Source organism: Cnephaeus nilssonii, assembly GCF_951640355.1.
Source record: "Cnephaeus nilssonii genome assembly, chromosome: 20".
Classification (NCBI taxonomy): domain Eukaryota; kingdom Metazoa; phylum Chordata; class Mammalia; order Chiroptera; family Vespertilionidae; genus Cnephaeus; species Cnephaeus nilssonii.
The window spans coordinates 45756762-45776403 of NC_137091.1; the positions used below are offsets into that span (position 1 = coordinate 45756762).

Consider the following 19642-nt stretch of genomic DNA (forward strand, 5'->3'; position numbering starts at 1 on the left):
GGAGAGTCCGTCGTTGGCAGAAGCACAGATCATGTACTTTTTAGACATGGTAGGAAAAAACACCTTGCATTGCTTGTTGGAGATGATGTAGACATTCAAGCACATGAGCTCTGATGGATTTGTTGCATCTGGAGAAGTTAGGGAGTGGGGGGAGGGTCAGAGGCTTGGTCCGGTGGACCTGTGGGTGCTGAGGTAAAAACAATGGGGACCCTGGACATGGAAGGAGGAAGAGCCGGGTGACCCAATACGATGGATATGAAAAGGGCCCTATTTCATGGACTCCCGGGTCGTTGGCAGGAAGGGACTTGTGTCTGAACTCCTGGGTTTGAACGTACTGTGTAGAGAGGCCCCCTTCTAGCACACCTGCCCCACTCCAACTCTTAGGGTGCTGGAGTTCAGGCGAACCCAGCTCTGGGGTTACCTTACCTGCATTTGCTCTTATCTGGAACCCCTGAGGCAGCTCAAGCCATATGCCCGCACTCTACCTCCACCCTCATTCCTGAGGCCAGGTCAGCAAGTTGGCTCCAGCAGGTTCTAGCTCCACCATCTCTAGTGGCAGCTCTACCAATGGAAGGAAGAGGAGCTGGCATTGAGGGACACCTCCTGGGTAGAGGGGGCTGGGGACCAGGTCTCCTTTGTCTGAGGGAGAAGGCGTCTGAAGGCTAAGACCCCTGGGTCTGAGGGAGGAAGCGGCTGAGGGCCTGGACACTTGGCTCTGCGTGAGGTGGTGACTGGGGTTCTAAACTCCTGGGTCTGTGGGATGGAGGCCTGGGATCCAAGGATTATGGAACTGGGGGAGGTATGTCTAAAGGTCAGTCTTTCTGGGTCTGACAGCACAGGGCCTGGTGGTCTGGCTTCCTGGGTCTGAGAACGCAGGTGTTGTGGGGTCTGGAACCTTGGGTCTGTCCCCTGTATATGCAGCCTGAGGAAGAAGGTAGCTGGGACCTTGGTGACTGGTTTCACAGAGGCAACCTCACCTGCATCCATGCTGGTCTTGCCCCAGCCAGAGACAGTACAACTGGTCCCAGGGTCTTTGCAGCTGGATGGTAGGTTGATTGTCTTTACCTTGCTCGAGAGCCTGGCCTCTCTGCACAGCTTCACAAGCATGAGGTCATGATCATCAGTGAGGTTGTTATACTGGGGGTGGACGAATGACTTTGTAGCCCTTATCTTGCAGGCACACCCACCAACCAGAAGATCACTGCCCATTTGCACAATATAATCACTTAAAAAAAAAAGCAACATTCAGAGGGAGATACTGTGATTGAGAGAGGGGTACAAAGACCCAGAGTTAGGGGAACCAAAGCCAGAGAGAGAGAGAGAGAGAGAGAGAGAGAGAGAGAGAGAGAGAGAGAGAGAGAGAGAAAGAGAAAAGGACCCACAGAGTCATGGAGTCGAGGTGGCTCCCCTGTCCCATACCTCTGGTGGCAATGGGCGACGGTGAGAACCCACCACTTGTTGATCAGCACACCTGAACACTGCAATGTATTGTTGTGAAACAGGGCCACCTGCCAGGGATGGGTGCCTCTTGGACATACAACTCCATTAATAATCCTTTCCCCGTTGCCTTGGGCTGGATGGAGACATGGAGAAAACATGGGTAGCAGGCATCAGGGGAGGGCTGACTCCACAGTAGATGATTTCCCAGAGACAGTGATGGAGAAAGACACACAGACAGAGAGGCGTGGAGAAGGGCAGAGACAGGCACGGAGCCCAGGGCAGAGACAGCTGCAGACGGAGATGGAGAGAGACGGGGGAGCCTACTCAGAAACCCAGGGCAGCAGCTGGTCTGGAGGCCACCCCAGCATCTGATGAGAGAGACACGGAGGGCGGGAAGCAGCCTGGAGGGCACCCGGAGCCCAGGAGTCAGGAGGGAGCAGGAAGGAAGGGGCCACAGCCCAGGGGTAGAGTCTCCATGGGAGGAGGCTGCTGCAGGGGAGGGTCCTGACTCAGGGGCTCCTTGGAGAGAGGGGGCCCTGGAGAGGCGAGGTGGGGGACTGTGAGGCCCAGGGTCAAGGTCAGGACTCCCAGGCTGGTCCTCACCTTCTTGTCCAGCAGATCCCAGGGCTAAGGACAGCAGTAGGAGCAGCAGGGTTGGGAGCAGGGGACCTGCCATGTGTCCTGTGTGAGCCTCTGTGGCTGCCACAGAGGAAGGGCCTCTTCTGCTGGTGCTGGAAAGACAGAGAGTTCAGGAGCGGGACTCCTGGTCTCCAGGTCCCTCCTCTTCGGTCAGACCCAGGAGCCCCAGTCTGCATGCCCCTCCTCCATCAGACCCAGGAGCGCAAGGCTTCACCTATCTCCTCCCTCAGACCTAGGAGCCCCAGTCTGTACCCACCTCCTCCCTCAGGCTCAGAGGTCCAGGCAAGAGACACCCTTCCATGCAGATGCACCTAGGGATCGGGCTGTCTGTCCCTCCCCATTTATAATAGAAAGCCTTTCTGTTCTTTTCCATTTATAATTTTATGTCCCAAGTTCCTTTAAGATAAAAGACCCAAAACTCCAGCCCTCCAGCCCCTCCTTCTCACAACCAGATTTTGGCCCTCTACTGCTCTGCCCTCAAGAGCAAGAGTAGGCTGTCCATGCAGACACACCTGCCCCACCCCAAATCGAATTTCTTCTCACCTGCAGTGCATCTGATCTGGTGTGGTCTTCAGACTGGGTTGAACTTCAACTGTGTCCCGCCCTGTGCAGAGTGGCCCTCTTATAGCACACCAGCCCCACTCAAATTCTCATGGTCCTGGAGTTCAGGTGACCCCACCTCTGGGGTTACCTTACCTGCATTTGCTCTTATCTGGAACCTCAGAGGCAGCATAAGCCACATGCCCGCACTCTACCTCTACCCTCATTCCTGAGGCCAGGTCAGGGGCTTGGCACTAGAACGTTCCAGCGCCACCATCCCTGATGGCAGCTATGAACGGTGTGACCTTGTACTGGCGCTGAGGGGCAGGACCAGGAGTCAAGGCCCTACCCGCATGGCTCAGGATGGACTGTGCCCTGGGTCCTTCACTGTGGCCAATTTCCTTGCCCTCTGCCCCTCTCGGGGGTGGCCTGGAACTCACACCGTAACTCTGAGCAGCTTGTGGGAACTTGTCAGGCTGAATCCCAGACGTGTCTTTGAGCCTGAACCCGACCCTAATATTGGGCTATGAATCTAAAGAGAAGGCTTTCCTAACTCCACCTACTAAATATGTACTGTTTTTCACTTATTATACTTTGATTTCTATACATAGTATGTACAGCTAACAAAAATGTCTGAACATTATCTAATGGGACATTTTATTTACTTGATAAAATGTCTAGAACAGCCCTAGCCGGTTTGGCTCAGTGGATAGAGCGTTGGCCTGCAGACCAAAGTGTCCCGAGTTTGATTCTGGTCTAGGGCATGTACCTTGGTTGCAGGCTCCTCCCAGGCCCTGCCCCTGATCGGCTCATGCAAGAGGCAACCAATCGATGTGTCTCTCTCACATCCTTGTTTCTCTCTGTCTTTCCCTCTCTCTTTACTCTCCCTAAAAATCCATGAAAAAATATCCTCAGTTGAGAATTAACTAATAGACAATTTTTTTTTAATTTTAAGAATAAATTTTAAAAGCCTTGGACAATTGTTTCTCTTAGAATGCTTACTCCTTCCTTTATTCTATTGTACTAGAGGCCCAGTGCATGATTTAATCATGCACCTGGTGCACCAGCGGGCTGGCTGTCCGCCGGTGCCCCAGGCCTTCCGAAAGCCTCCAGCGCTGCGGAGGCTTTCGAAAGGCCTTGCGCCGGAGCAGACAGCCGGCCAGGTCCCCCGCTTTGGCCTTTGATCGCGGGGGACCTGGCCGGCTGTCCGCCGGTGCCCCAGGCCTTCTGAAAGCCTCCGGGGCAGCCATGGCTCAGGGTCCTGCTGGCCCAATCAGCTACCCCGGCCACTCTGAGTCGCGCCCCCTGCGCCTCCTGCTGGCCCAATCGTGGGCGTAGCGGAGTGATGGTAATTTACATATTACCATTTTATTATGTAGGATAATGTTCTACACTATAGCTTTTTTCTGACTTAGTGACTCTTCCACATTGAAGTGCCTTTGAATCGCTTTCATTATAATGAGGGTGGCATGAATTTCTTTGTATTTTAATCTTTGTTCATTGTATTAATTCATGAAGTATCTATTGAGCATTTACTCTGATCCAGAATCGGTTCTGGCCTCTGAAGGCACAGCATCTACAAAACAGCAAAATTCCATCATAAAGCCCCTCATTCCAGTGGGTGGAGACCTTGAGTAAAGGGACAAGATTGTCACATTTGTGTGTGTGTGGTTTTTTTTTTTTTTTTTGGCTGTAAGTGCTATGGAGAAAAAATAAGACCAGAGGAGGACTAGGGAATTATTTGTTCCCTTTGATCTCAGCAACCCCTGCAGTTATAAGATTGGGAAAGGTGGTTGGAAAGACCCCAGGTGAAGAGGACATTTGGATACAATCTTATAGCAGGTGGTAGATGCTTTCATGTAGCTACTTCTTGGGATCAGTGAGTCCTAGGCAGAGTGACGGGCAGGTGAGAAGAGGAGGGGGATCTAGAATGTTCTAGCAAGGAAGCCTTTTTTATTGGAGCAGAATGAATCAGAGGGAGAAGGGTGGGCGATGGTTTCAGCGGCCTCACAGGATTTGGAAGACACAGGGATTGAGGTCCAATGTAGGACTTTGGCATTTGCATTGAGTAGCACAGGAACCATTGTCAGATGACTACTAGGCAGCTGATTCCTAATCGTGGAATTGACCCTCACTTCTAACTCAGACACCCAAATATGTTTCATGCCTTAGTGTGAGTCCACTTGTTATCTCAATTCAGATCTTTAATCCAATTCTGTCTCGGTCCCACAAGTTGACCATCATGGGCATTGTTGTTGCCTACCCAACATGCACTCCTTCTGCCACTTGTCAGAACCTTGATTTAATTTGGACACTTGCTATGCTCATTGTGACTGCAACTGAGCTTTACTGCACGAAGCATGGGGGCCCATTTCTACTGTCCAGGGATTGGTTTATAAATAAACATGTGATACAATGTTAACCAATGAGGAGTGAGGGGAAGCCAACTGGGTTACTTCAGGGAAGTGCTCTCTTCTTCCATAAGTGAGACAGGAGAAGAGCTGTCCTTGACTCTGTCAGACAGTGTCCCTTCTGGGTGTAAATTCTGGAAGTGAGGCAGCCCTCCTGAAACTGAGGAGGGAAGTGGATGGGGGATAGAGCCATAGCTCTGCGGATCGACAAACAGAGAGAAAGTGATGGTGATAGTCAGTGTCTTTAATGAGGTTGCTGAGCTGGTGAATTAATGCTCCATGGAGCCCCTTCATCTCCTGTCATCTGCGGGTTTCCTGTCTGGTTTAAAGTTTCTGTGTTGTTGTTGCTCCCACTGCCAAAGTCTTTTTTGTAAGACCTCGAGGTCATGTTCAGATTTCATTGCAAGTCTGGAATTTGATCCCAAACCATCAATTCCAAATCTAATTCCGAGCTGAATCTCCATGTGGAATCCAAATTAACCAACAAACCTTACCCTATCTCTAGTGGCAGCTCTTCTTACCATCCCGGATATTTCATTATAGCACTTAACTCTATATCATGTTTTGTTTTATGTGCATTTGTTCATTGTCTATTTCTCTCACATAGCATGCGACTGCATAAAGATAGCGACTCATACAGTACAGCACTTGGAGTCTGTCAGGTCCTCATAAGTAAGAGTAGAATTAATGGCTGAAAGTGAATTTACCTTTCCTTTTAGCCGGTGAGCTATAGAATTGAAGGGAAAAACATTTATCTGGCAACTTTATATGCCAGAAGTTATATTATATGCTCACATCTCATTTAATCTTCACAACAGCTTTTGGAAGGGGGGTGGGGCTGGATACAGTGAACTTTATATTTTAAAATATATTTTTATTGATTTCAGAGAGGAAGGGAGAGGGAAAGAGATAGAAACATCAATGATGAGATTGAATCATTGATTAGTTGCCTCCTGCAGGCCCTCTACTGGGGATCAAGCCTGCAACCCAGGCATTCGCTCTTGACTGGAGTTGAACCTGGGACCATTCAGTCCACAGGTAGAAGCTCTCTCCACTGAGCCAGTGAACTTTACTATGTGTGACAGAACAATATCTCAAGGAACAAGTACCAGACTGCCTGTGGATGGAGTCGTGGGTGCCTTCTTCCTTTTGTTTCCTGTTCTGTGCCTGTGCACTTCTACCACCTGAAAAATACAGGTGGGGACCTCTGAGGAGCCAAGGGTGGGGCGAGGAGACCTTCACAGAGGCAGGAGGGAAGGGAAAATGTAACTGATTTTGAACCCTAACTCTGTCTCCTGGCCCCTCTGATACGGTGGCGTGTTTCTGTCCATTTCCCAGACATCAGTTTTCCCCACCCATAAAATGAGAGAGAGAGAGAGAGAGAGAGAGAGAGAGAGAGAGAGAGAGACCTACTTCACCCATGGCCAAAGGGATGTGAAAGTGGTTCTGAGCTTGTCACAGGTGACAAACTAGGAGAGAGGGAGCAGGTTTTCAGAAAGGTCAGTGTTGGCATGCAGACAGGACACAGAAGTAAGAGAGAGAACAATGGTGGTGGAAACTCGGTTAGGTGGGCTCTTGTTCTCACAGAAATGGGGGAAGGGGCCTCGTGAAGAGGGAAGAGAGGGAGGAATGGGGAGTCTCCTGTGCCTCAGAGCCTGGCAAGTTCTCCAGATCCCTGGTCTCCTGGGATCCCTGGGCAACCACACTGCAGACCCTGCTGACTGAGGGATTTTCTCCCCAAAGACTCACCCCTCCCACCGATCTTTCTAGATTTTTCTCCCACAAGTCTTTTCTGGTCAAGATGATCTTTCCTCTTCACATCTGACCTCTTCTTAGAGTCTCCTTTATCCCCCAACTAAGCACCCACATATTAAAATTTTGAAGACACCTATATTCTGCGGAGAGAAAACCAAGAGTCTCACTAAGTCCTGTAGTCCAGGATCCCAATCTCTCCTCCCTCAGACATAGGAGTCGAGGCCCCCAGCCCCTTCCTTCCTCAGACTGAGGAGTCCAGGCCCCCAGGCCCTCCTCCTTCAGACCCAGGAATCCACGCCCCCAGCCCCCTCCTTCAGACCTGGGAGGTTTTGTACCCAGACCATTTTTTTTCTTTCTCTCTCAGACTCAGGAGTTCAAATCTCAAGGTCACTCATATCTCAGACCTAGAGTCCTGGAACCCAATAACCTTCTCTCCAGACCCCCAAATTCTGAACTTCCATCCTTTCCTTCTCAGACACAAAATTGTAGACCCTACAGTCTCTTCCTAATGGAAACCTAAGAGTCAAAGCCCGCAGCCCTCTCCTCACTCAACCCAGGACACTGGTCCCCAAGACACTCCTCTCTTAGACAAGAAGTTCTGGCCCTGATCCTACACATCCCTCAGACCCAAGAGTTCAAACCTCCAGAACCCTCTTCCCTCAGACACAAGAGTCCAGGCCCCTGGACTCATCCTTTCTCTCCATCAGTGACAATTTAGAAAATATCTGGGTTTTGGGACACCCGTGTGCCTTGCCACCATGGCCAAAGGTGAACCTGAGTGGGGGTGGTGAAGGATTGAGAAAAGACAGACAAGAGAATGAAAGCTTGGTCATGGTGGGACGCTGTCCTCCCTGATGGAGAGTCTCCTTGACGGAGAGCTAGCGACAGCGCCACGGACTACAAGCCATGTCTTTATTTTACAGCCAGATTCCACAAGGCAAAGTAAGGGCGTGGTCAATATGTTTACAACATTCTGGTGGGTTTTGACCCTATTCAATTACATAATTACATGCACCTGATCAAGCTTTGTTTACTTGCAGCCTATATCACACAGGCAGGTGGGGCCTCGTGTTGGGACCATAGGTTTAAGCTTACAACTATAGCTGTTGGCTATCATTGTGCTGGGAGGGCTCTGCCCTCCCAGCTGTGACTTGCACGTGGCCATGAGGGGACTGTGCCCTCTCATTAGTCTGAGGCTTGAACCTATCCAAACACTGTAGCTGCTCTCCACACACCTGTCTTCATGAAGCTCCATCAAAGTCCGCTCTCTCCAGCATGCCACCCCAAATCAATATTCAATCTAAAAAATTAAAAAAAAATAACACAACATGGTACTTGCACTAACTGGCTGGACATGCCTGGCCATGCCTCTCAGCTCCTTTACAGGATTCTGTAGGTGTAATTATTTTCAAGGAGATAGTCCTCTTGTTGAAATTTTAAAAAATAAAGCACGAAACTATCTAGGATTGGATACAACAAGCAATGGATAGATTCGTGTTTCTCTTATAGGCCATGCAGGATGTGTAACGTCTCACATAAATCATTTACCAGGTATTCAGGTAAAAGATAACCATCAGGAGTGATGGGGTCCTCTCCTCTCAGTACCAAGGTTTTTGTCCCTGCAGCTCTGGAGAGAAGATCATCTGATGTTTAAAGTTGTTCTTGCCCTGACCGGTTTGACTCAGTGGATAGAGCATAGGCCTGAGGACTCAAGGGTCCCGGGTTTGATTCAGGTCAAGGGCATGTACTTTGGTTGTGGGCACATCCTCAGTGGGGGGTGTGCAGGAGGCAACTGATTGATGTTTCTCTCTCATGGATGTTTCTAGCTCTCTCCCTCTGCCTTCCTCTCTGTAAAAAATCAATAAAATATATTAAAGTTGTTCTCATTCCAGATGCACAAAACCAATGAATAGGTCTCACTTGAGGTAAGATTAACTGACCGAAGATAGAGGCGTTAGAACACGACTAGGCTTTTCTGTTCTTTCCTCCCCCCGCCCTCCTCCTTCTCCTCCTCTTCCTCTTTCTTTCTTTCTTTCTTTCTTTCTTTCTTTCTTTCTTTCTTTCTTTCTTTCTTTCTTTCTTTCTTTCTTTTCTTCTTCTTCTTCTTCTTCTTCTTCTTCTTCTTCTTCTTCTTCTTCTTCTTCTTCTTCTTCTTCTTTTCTCTCTCTCTCTCTCTCTCTCTCTCTCTCTCTCTCTCTCTCTCTCTCGGGGGAAAACCGATGGCTGGAACATGTAGAGGAACATGCCATTGTATCAGTAGGAGAAGGAGGCAGGGTGAGATTTCAAAATCTGTTACATTTTCCTTTCCCACCTCCCTCAGTGAAGGTCTCCTCGCCCCACTCTTGGCTCCTCAGAGGTCCCCACCTGAATTTTTCAGGTTGTAGAGGTGCACGGGCACAGAAATGGGAACGGAAGGAAGGAGGCACCCATGACTCCGTCCACAGGCAGTTGGGTACATGCTCTTTATTCTGTGAGTGTTTCATTTGACACGGTGAGGATCACACACATATACTTTTTTCTTATTTTCCCCTGTTTAACATCAGAGAGCATACACATTCTGATACGACACCAACAGCTCTGCATAATTATTATCCTGAACTGCTTCATGAGTCTCCTGATGTACATGTGTTTGTTGCTGACATAAACCATTGAATAATTTGGGACACGTTCAGCGCTTCCACTGCTTTGCTATGACAAATAGTGTTGTGATGCATTCAAACCTTGCCCACATTTCGGATTTACCAGAATTACTAGGTCAAAAGTGATGAATGAGACTCTGGATTCACCTTGCCTCACCTTCTGTCATAAAAATTGTAGCAGTTTACAGTTCTACTGGAGAACACTGCGGGTCTCCCTGCATCTTCACCAGCAACGACGTTTATTTGTGCTTTATGTTGAGCTCAAAGGATTTTGCAAATTTTAATTTTTTATTAGAATGTTGTTGATGTATTCATATGACTTTGAAAAAAAGATAAAGTCAAGTGTGGCTGCAAGTCATGGATGTCTTTATTTCTGGGAAGTTCCAGTTCAGGGCATAGGGATGGAGGATGAAAGCATGGAGAGATTAGGAATTGGTTTTCATGGTATCAGATATCCATTTGCGGTACAGGCATATGCGGGTGTATATCACTGGCTCTAAGGGCAGTGTACGAGGGTAAAATCCGCTGGACACCAGGCCTTGCAGGGAACCTTCGCAAATGAGCGGGCTCCCAGAGTCACCCTGTAGGGAAGAGAGCAGATTAGCTTTGATTTCAAAATAACCAGCAATGAGGTCCCACAGACCCCATGCTTATCAAGCCTTGATCCTGCCAGAACACAGTCTTGCACCCTGGCCAATGGGAAGAGACTCATTGTCTCTGCGGACCAATGGCAGAGCAGGAATGAATGCTATCATGGGGAGGACCAACCAGGTTTTCGGAAGACATTGGCTTGAGCCCTGGTCAATCACAGGCAGGGGGGCGGGGCTTTCAGGGTGTTCGAGCCCCATTTTTTTGTCAATCCCCTGGAAGAGGAAGCATTACCTCCAGGGAATCCCATGCATTTCCTTACCCAGGGATGGGGGACAGGGTAATCCGGGAAACCAGGGGCGGGACTAATGCCCTAATTTACAGGATCTAGTGCAAAATAATAGTATGGACCACCAGGTTGAAATATATGAAGTTTAAGAAAAGCGAGTGCGTTAAACCAAGTGCGGGGTTGTCCGGAGTTGTGACTCTGTGTCCCTGCACAATTTGCAGAATTATGAATCAGGCCCTCAGAGGGGGACAAGGGGGAACCCCCCATTTTTAGGACATTCAACCCTGTCCCATCACCTCTCTTCCTAACACACACCATTTCACCACCCCTGAAAGCTGAGAGTGCACATGCGAGCAAAGGTAGTGGGAGTACAAATAGGCAAAGGATGAAAGAGAAAGAGAGAAGGATGGAGAGGAGAAGAAGAAAGGGAAGGATGAAGGAGACAGAGAAGCAGAATATTGGGGGTAGGGAATGAGGCAGAGATGGAGAAAATAAAAAAAAATGACAGAGGCAGGAGAGAGAGGAAGAGAGGGAGGGAGGGAGGAAGAGAGAGAGAGAGAGAGAGAGAGAGAGAGAGAGAGAGAGAGAGAGATCTCGCAACACAGAGAGAACACAGAGGAAACCAGGAAATGAAATGAGGTGGGAGGACCTAGCCGGTTTGGCTCAGTGGATAGAGCATTGGCCTGCAGACTGAAGGGTCCCAGGTTGGATTCCGGCAAAGGGCACATGTCTGGGTTGTGGGCTCAAACCCCAGTAGGGGGCATGCAGGAGGCAGCCAATCAATGATTCTCTTTCTTCATTGATGTTTCTATTTCTCCCTCCCCTTCCTCTCTGCAATCAATAAAAATATTGAAAATACAAAGAAATGAGGTGTGAGGAGAGATGAGGGGAGACGGTCCTGAGAGACAGAGAGGAGGGTAAAGAGATGAGGAAGGGGGGACAAAGAGGAGGGGCTCATCCTTTCTTCAGAATTAGAACCAGATACACAGATACAAGCCCAGGACATTAGCCTCAGGCACATGCCAGTGATTGCAACCAACATTTTAAGGCATATTTTAAAAATCAAATTTAATATGTAAAATATCCATGAGGAACCTGGTATTCCAGTTTTCTGTGTGTGTGTGTGTTTGATTTTTTTCTTTATATCAGAAAGGAAGGGAGAGGGAGAGAGAGATAGAAACGTCAATAAGAGAGAATCATTGATCAACTGCCTCCTGCATGCCCCCTTCCTGGGGATGGAGCCTGCATCCTGGGCATGTGCCCTTGGCTGGGATAGAACCTAGGACCCTTCAGTCCGCAGGCCTGTGCTCGATCCAATGAGCCAAACTGGCTAGGGCGGTATTCCAGTTTTACATAAAGACTGGGTCATTACAGTGCTGTTCTGAAGGACATAGAAGCCCGAAGCAAAAGGGAAATCCAGTCCCTGACCCAGGCAGAGAACTGAGGAGAGAGAGCCAGGAAATTGGGACTGGTAAGGTGTGAGGGAAGGCTCAGAAGCAGGATCAGGCCCTGGGACACTGGATGGAGGGGGAGACAGGCCTAGGCTGAGAGGAAGCAGGACCCAAGGCAGGCGGGGGATGAAGGGACTCACTTTGCAGGTGGAGGAGAGCCCACTGGGTGCATCAGCACAGATCATGTACTTTTTCAACACGGTAGGATAAAACACCTTGCATTACTTGTAGGAGACGATGTTGACATTCGAGCACATGAGCTCTGATGGATTTGTTGCATCTGGAGAAGTTAGGGAGTAGGGGAGGAGTCAGAGGCTTGGTCCCGTGGACCTGTGGGTGCTGATGTAAAAAAATGGGAACCCTGGACATGGAAGGAGGAAGAGCCGGGTGACCCAATACGATGGTTATAAAAAGGTCCCTATTTCGTGGACTCCCGGGTCGTTGGAAGGAAGGGACTTGTGTCTGAACTCCTGGGTTTGAACGTACTGTGCAGAGTGGCCCCCTTATAGCACACCTGCCCCACTCCAACACTTAGGGTCCTGGAGTTCAGGCGAACCCAGCTCTGGGATACCTTACCTGCATTTGCTCTTATCTGGAACACCGGAGGCAGTTCAAGCCATATGCCCGCACTCTACCTCCACCCTCATTCCTGAGGCCAGGTCAGCGGGTTGGCCTCAGCAGGTTCTAGATCCACCATCCCTAGTGACAGCTGTACCAATGGAAGGAAGAGGAGCTGGCATTGAGGGACACCTCCTGGGTAGAGGGGGCTGGGGACCAGGTCTCCTTTGTCTGAGGCAGAAGGTGTCTGATGGCCAAGACCCCTGGGTCTGAGGGAGGAAGCGGCTGAGGGCCTGGGCACTTGGCTCTGCGTGAGGTGGTGACTCGGATTCTAAACTCCTGGGTCTGTGGGATGGAGGCCTGGGATCCAAGGATTATGGAACTGGGGGAGGCATGTCTAAAGGTCAGGCTTTCTGGGTCTGACCGTGCAGGGCCTGGTTGTCTGGCTTCCTGGGTCTGAGAATGCAGGTGTTGTGGGGTCTGGAACCTTGGGTCTGTCCCCGACCTGAGGAAGAAGGGAGCTAGGACCTTGGTGACTGGGGTCACAGAGGCAGCCTCACCTTCAACCATGGTGGTGATGCCCTAGCCAGAGACAGTACAGCTTGTCCCAGGGTCTTTGCAGCTGGACGGTAGGTTGATTGTCTTTACATTGCGTGAGAGCCTGGCCAGGCTGTTCAGCTTCACAAGCATGATGTCATGATAATCGGTGCTGTGATCTTCTGGGCACGCCCACCAACCAGAAGATTACTGCCCATTTGCACAATATAATCACTTTAAAAAAAAAGCAACATTCAAAAGGAGACACTGTGATTGAGAGAAGGATAAAAAGACCCAGACTTAGGGGGACAGAAGCCCAGAGAGAGAGAGAGCAAGAGCGAGAGCGAGAGAGAGAGAGAGAAGGACCTCCCTGTGGATCCCCTGTCCTGTACCTCCTGCGGCAGTGGGCGATGGTGAGCACCCTCCCCAGGTTGACCAGCACTCCTGCACACTGGAACTCATTGTTTTGATACATGGCCACCTGCCAGGGATGGGAGCCTCTTGGACATACACCTCCATTAATAATCCTTTTCCCGGTATCCTGGGCTGGATGGAGACATGGAGAAAACATGGGTAGCAGGCACCAGGGGAGGGCTGAGTCCATATTAGATGATTTCCCAGAGACAGTGATGGAGAGAGACACACAGACAGAGAGGCGTGGAGAAGGGCAGAGGCAGGCACGGAGCACAGGGCAGAGACAGCTACAGATGGACATGGAGAGAGATGGGGTTTTCTATTCAGAAACCCAGGGCAGCAGCTGGTCTCAAGGCAACCGCAGCATCTGATGAGAGAGACACGGAGGCCCGGAAGTAGCTTTGGGGGCACCCAGAGCCCAGGGGTCAGGAGGGAGCAGAAAGGAAGGGGCCACAGCCCAGGAGTTGAGTCGCCAGGGGAGGAGTCTGCTGCAGGGGGGCGTCCTGACTCAGTGGCTTATTGGAGAGAGGGGGCCCTGGAGAGGGGAGGTGGGGGCCAAGGCCAGGACTCCCAGGGTGGTCCTCACCTTCTTGTCCAGCAGATCCCAGGTCCCTTCTATTCACTCAGACCCAGGAGTCCCAGTCTCCACCCACCTCCTCCCTCAGACTCAGAAGTCCAGGCCAGAGACACCCTTCCATGCAGATGCACCAAGGGATTGGGCTTTCTGTCCCTCCCCATTTATAATCAAAAGCCTTTCTGTTCTTCCCCATTTATAATTCTATGTCCCAAGATCCTTTTAGATAAAAGATCCAAAACCAGCCCTCCAGACCCTCCTTCTCACAACCAGAATTTGGCCCTCTACTGCTCTGCCTTCAACAGCAAGAGTTTGCTGTCCATGCAGACACACCTGTCCCACCTCAAATGGGATTTCCTCTCACCTGCAGTGGGTCTGATCTGGTGTGGTCTTCAGACTGGGTTGGAATTCAGCCGTGTCCAGCCCTGTGCAGAGTGGCCCTCTCATAGCACACCAGTCCCACTCCAATTCTCAGGGTCCTGGAGTTCAAGTGAACCCAGCTCTGGGGTTATCTTACCTGCATTTGCTCTTATCTGGAACCTCAGAGGCAGCTCAAGCCATATGCCCGCACTGTACCTCCACCCTCATTCCTGAGGCCAGGTCAGGGGCTTGGCCCCAGCACGTTCCAGCTTCACCATCCCTGGTGGCAGCTATGAACGGTGTGACCTTGTACTGGCGCTGAGGGGCAGGACCAGGAGTCAAGGACCTACCTGCATGGCTCAGGATGGACTGTGCCCTGCGTCCTCCACTGTGGCCAATTTTTTTTTGTCCTCTGCCTCTCGCGGGGGTGGCCTGGAAGTTACACCGTAACTCTGAGCAGCTTGTGGGAACTGGTCAGGCTGAATCCCAGATGTGTCTTTGAGCCTGAATCTGACCTTAATCTTGGGGTATGAATCTCAAGAGAAGTCTTTCCTAACTCCACCTACTATATATGTACTGTTTTTCACTTATTATACTTTGATTTCTATACATAGTATGTATATCTAACAAAAATGTCTGAACATTATCTAATAGTACATTTTATTTACTCTATAAAATGTCTTGAACAGCCCTAGCCGGTTTGGCTCATTGGATAGAACGCTGGCCTGCAGACCAAAAGGTCCCTAGTTCGATTCCGGTCAAGGGCATGTACTCTCCCTCAAAATCTATGGAAAAACATCCTCAGATAAGAATTAACCAAAAGACAAAAATTTTTTTTTTTTTAATTTTAAAAATAAATTTTAAAAGTCTTGGACAATTGTTTCTCTTAGAATGCTTACTCCTTCCTTTATTCTATTGTATAATGTTCTACACTATAACTTTATCCTGAATTATGTGACTCTTCCACATTGAAGTCCCTTTGAATCGCTTTCATTATAATGAGGGTGGGATGAATTTCTTTGATTTTAATCTTTGCTCATTGTATTCATTCATGAAGTATCTACTGAGCATTTACTCTTATCCAGAATCTGTTCTGGCCTCTGAGGGCACAGCATCCACAAAACAGCAAAATTCCATCACAAAGCCGCACATTGCAGTGGGTGGAGACCTTGAGTAAAGAGACAAAAACTTCACATTTGTGTTTTTTTTATGTGGCAGTAACTGCTATGGAGAAAAATAAGATCAGAGGAGGACTAGGGAATTATTTGTTCCCTTTGATCTCAGCAACCCCTGCAGTTATAATATTGGGAAAGGTGGGTGGAAAGACCCCAGGTGAAGTGGACATTTGGATACAATCTTGTAGGAGGTGGTAGATGCATTCATGTACATATTTGCGATGAGTCCTAGGTAGAGTGACCAGCAGGTGAGAAGAGGAGGAAGGCCTAGAATGTTCTAGCCGGGAAGACGTTTTTATTGGAGCTGAATGAATCAGATGAAGAAGGGTGGGTGATGAGTTCAGAGGCCTCATAGGATTTGGAAGACACAGGGATTGAGGAACGAGTAGGACTTTGGCATTTGCATTGAGTAGCACAGGAACCATTGTCAGATAACTAGTAGACAGCTGATTCCTAATCGTGGAATTGACCCCCACTTCTAACTCAGACACCAAAGTATGTTTCATGCCTTAGTGTGAGTCCACTTGTTATCTCAATTCAGATCTTTAATCCAATTCTGCCTCTGTCCCAGAAGTTGACCATCATGGACATTGTTGTTGCCTACCCAACATGCACTCCTTCTGCCATATGTCAGAACCTTCATTTAGTTTGGACAACCTGCTATGCTCATTGTGACTGCAACTGAGCTTTACTGCACCAAGCACGGGAGGCCCATTTCTGCTGCCCAGGAATGGCTTATAAATAAACATGTGATACAATTTTGACCAATGAGGAGTGAGGGAAACCCAACTGGGCTACTTCACAGAACTGCTCTCTTCTTCCATAAGTGAGTCAGAAGAAGAGTTCTCCTTGACTCTGTTAGACAGTGTCCCTTCTCGGGATAAATTCTGGAAATGAGTCAACCCTCCTGGAACTGGGAAGGGAAGTGGCCTCGGGAGAAAGCCATAGCTTTGTGGATGGTCAAATGGAGAGAAAGTGATGGGGATAGTCAGTGTCTTTAATGAGGTTGCTGAGCTGGTGAATTAATGCTCCATGGAGCCCCTTCATTTCACGTCATCTGTGGGTTTCCTGTCTGGTTTAAAGTTTCTGTGTTGTTGTTGCTCCCACTGCAGAAGTCTTTTTAATAAGAACTTGACATCATATTCAGATTTCCTTGCCAGTCTAGAATTTGATCCCAAACCATCAATTCAAATTTAATTCCGAGCTGAATCTCCATGTGGAATCAAAATTAACCAACAAACCTTACCCTATCTCTAGTAGCAGCTCTTCTTACCATCTCCGATATTTTATTATAGCACTTAACTCTATATCATGTTCTGTTTTATGTGCATTTGTTCATTGTCTATTTCTCCCACCTAGCCTGTGACTGCATAAAGATAGGGACTCATACAGTACAGCACCTGGAGTCTGTCAGATTCTCATAAGTAAGAGTAAAATTAATGGCTGAAAGTGAATTTACCTTTCTTTTTAGCCTGTGAGCTATAGAATTGAGGGGGAAAACCTTTACCTGGCACCTTTGTAAGCCACATGTTATATTGTATGCTCACATCTCATTTAATCTTCACAATAGCTTTTGGGAAGGGAGGCTGGATACAGTGAACTTTATTTTTTAAAAATACATTTTTTATTGATTTCAGAGAGGAAGGGAGAGGGAAAGAGATAGAAACATCAATGATGAGAGCGAAACATTGACTGTTTGCCTCCTGCAGGCCCTCTACTGGGGATCAAGCCTGCAACCCAGGCATGTGCCCTTGACTGGAATCGAACCTGGGACCATTCAGTCCACAGGCGGAAGCTCTCTCCACTGAGCCAGTGAACGTTACTATGTGTGACAGAACAATATCTCAAGGAACAAGTACCAGACTGCCTGTGGTTGGAGTCATGGGTGCCTTCTTCCTTTTGTTTCCTGTTCTGTGCCTGTGCACTTCTACCACCTGAAAAATACAGGTGGGGACCTCTGAGCAGCCAAGGGTGGGGAGAGGAGACCTTCACAGAGAAAGGTGGGAAGGGAAAATGTAACTGATTTTGAACCCTAACTCTGCCTCCTGGCCCCTCTGATACAGTGGCGTGTTTTTGTCCATTTCCTAGACCTCAGTTTTCCCAACATATAAAATTAGAGAGAGAGAGAGAGAGAGAGAAACAGAAATGCCTACTTCACCAGTGTGAAAAGTGGTGTGAACGTGGTTCTGAGCATGTCACAGGCGACAAACTAGGAGAGAGGGAGCAGGTTTTCAGAAAGGTCAGTGTTGGCATGCAGACAGGACACTGGAGTACATCGGGGCCCTGACACAAATGAGCAACCAGCATCTGGAATAAGAGAGCGAATAATTGGGGTAGAAACTGGGTTAGGTGGGCTCCTGTTCTCACAGAATTGGGGGAAGGGGCCTCTGGAAGAGGGAAGAGAGGGAGGAATGGGGAGTCCCCTGTGCTCAGAACCTGGCAAGGTCTCCAGATCCCTGGTCTCCTGGGATCCCTGGACAACCACACTGCAGACCCTGCTGACTGAGGGATCGTCTCCCCAAAGACTCACCCTCCCACCATCTCTCTAGATTTTCTCCCACAAGTCCCTTCTGGTCAACATGATCTTTCCTCTTCACATCTGACCTCTCGTTTGAGTCTCCTTTAACCCCCAAGTAAACACCCACATATTGAAGAAATTCTGGAGACATCAATATTCTGCAGAGAGGAAACTAAGAGCCCTCCTCTCACAATCTCCAGGAGTCCAGGTCCCCAACCCCTCCTCCCTCAGACCCAGGAGTCCAGGCCCCTGGCCCCTCCTCCCTCAACCCAGGAGTCCAGGCCCCCAGCTCCTCTTCCCTCACATCCAGGAGTCCAGTTCCCCAAGGTCATTGATATTTCAGACCTAGGTTCCTGGAACCCAATAACCTTCTCTCCCAAACCCCAATTTCTGAACTTTCATCCTTTCCTTCTCAGACATAAAACTGTGGACCCTCCAGTCCCTTCCTAATGCAAACCCAAGAGTTAAAGCCCACAGGCCTCTCCTCACTCAACCCACGACACTGGTCCCTAAGACACTCCTCTCTCAGACAAGAAGTTCTGGCCCTGATACCACACATCCCTCAGACCCAAGAGTTCAAGCCTCCAGACCCCTCTTCCCTCAGACACAAGAGTCCTGTCCCCTGGACTCATCCTTTCTCTTCATCAGTGACAATTTAGAAAACATCTGGGTTTTGGGACACCCGTGTGCCTCGCCAGCATGGCCAAAAGTGAACCTGAGTGGGGCGGTGAAGGATTGGGAAAAGACAGACAAGAGAATGAAAGCTGGGTCTCGCGGGACGCTCTCTTCTCTGATGAAGAGCCTCTCTGAGGGAGAGCTAGTGTCAGCACAACGGACTACAAGCCATGTCTTTATTTTATAGCCGATGCCACGAGGCACAATTAGGGTGTGGTCAAGATGTTTACAACATTCTCGTGGGTTTTGATCCTACTCAATTACATGCACCTGGTCTAGCTTTGTTTACTTCCAGCCTATATCACTCAGGCACCTGGGACCATGTGTTCAGACCATAGGTTTAAGCTTACAACAAAGTTGTTGGCTATCATTGTGCTGGGAGGGCTCTGCCCTCCAAGCTGGGACTTGCACGTGGCCATGAGAGGACTGTGCCCTCTCATTAGTCTGAGGCTTGAACCTGTTCAAACACTGTAGCAGCTCTCCACACACCTGTCCTCATGAAGCTCCATCCACATCCCTTCTCTCCAGCATGCCACCCAAAATCAATATTCAATCAAAAAGATTTAAAAAAAATAACACAACATGGCAGTTGCACTAACAATGGCTGGAGATGTCTGGCCATGCCTCTCAGCTCCTTTACAGGAGTGTGCAGGTGGAATTCTTTGCAAGGAGATAGTCCTCTTGTTGAAATTTTAAAAAATAAAGCGGGGAACTATCTAGGATTGGAAACAAAATGCAATGGAGAGATGCGTGTTTTTTTTTACAGGTGATGCAGGATGGGTAACATCTCACATAAATCGTTTACCAGGTTATTCAGGAGTGATGGGGTCCTCTCCACTTTGTACCAGGGTATTTGTCCCTGCAGCTCCAGAGAGATGATCATCTGACATTTAAAGTTGTTCTTGCCCTAATCTGTTTGGCTCAGTGGATAGAGCGTCCACCTGCGGACTCAATGGTCTCGGGTTCGATTGCGGTCAAGGGTATATAACCTTGGTTGTGGGCACATCCCCAGTTGGAGGTGTGCAGGAGGCAGCTGACTGATGTTTCTCTCTCATGGATGTTTCTAGCTCTCTCCCTCT

At 48.9% G+C, this 19642-nt stretch overlaps 2 protein-coding genes across 3 annotated transcripts in view; both read right to left on the reverse strand.

The window, feature by feature from the left end:
• LOC307116540 (kallikrein-7-like) overlaps positions 1 to 2699 on the reverse strand; it is a 5067-nt gene extending 2368 nt beyond the window's left edge. The window contains exons 1-5 of one of the 2 annotated variants that reach the window (XM_079800614.1): positions 2623 to 2699; positions 2044 to 2171; positions 1420 to 1573; positions 978 to 1225; positions 1 to 128 (exon numbers count right to left, since the gene is read on the reverse strand). The exon at positions 1 to 128 is cut by the window's left edge and continues 12 nt beyond it. In XM_079800614.1, coding sequence (XP_079656740.1) covers positions 1 to 128; positions 978 to 1225; positions 1420 to 1573; positions 2044 to 2171; positions 2623 to 2633 — 669 coding nt within the window. In that variant the 5' untranslated portion in view covers positions 2634 to 2699. Of the gene's footprint in view, positions 1226 to 1419; positions 1574 to 2043; positions 2172 to 2622 lie in introns of both variants that reach the window. The other variant, XM_079800613.1, reaches the window with a different exon arrangement.
• LOC307116555 (kallikrein-7-like) overlaps positions 1 to 14247 on the reverse strand; it is a 60052-nt gene extending 45805 nt beyond the window's left edge. Inside the window, exon 1 of the mRNA XM_079800633.1 lies at positions 14200 to 14247. The gene's annotated coding sequence lies outside the window, so the exon portion shown is untranslated. The remainder of the gene's footprint in view (positions 1 to 14199) is intronic.
• Positions 14248 to 19642: the final 5395 nt, after the last annotated feature.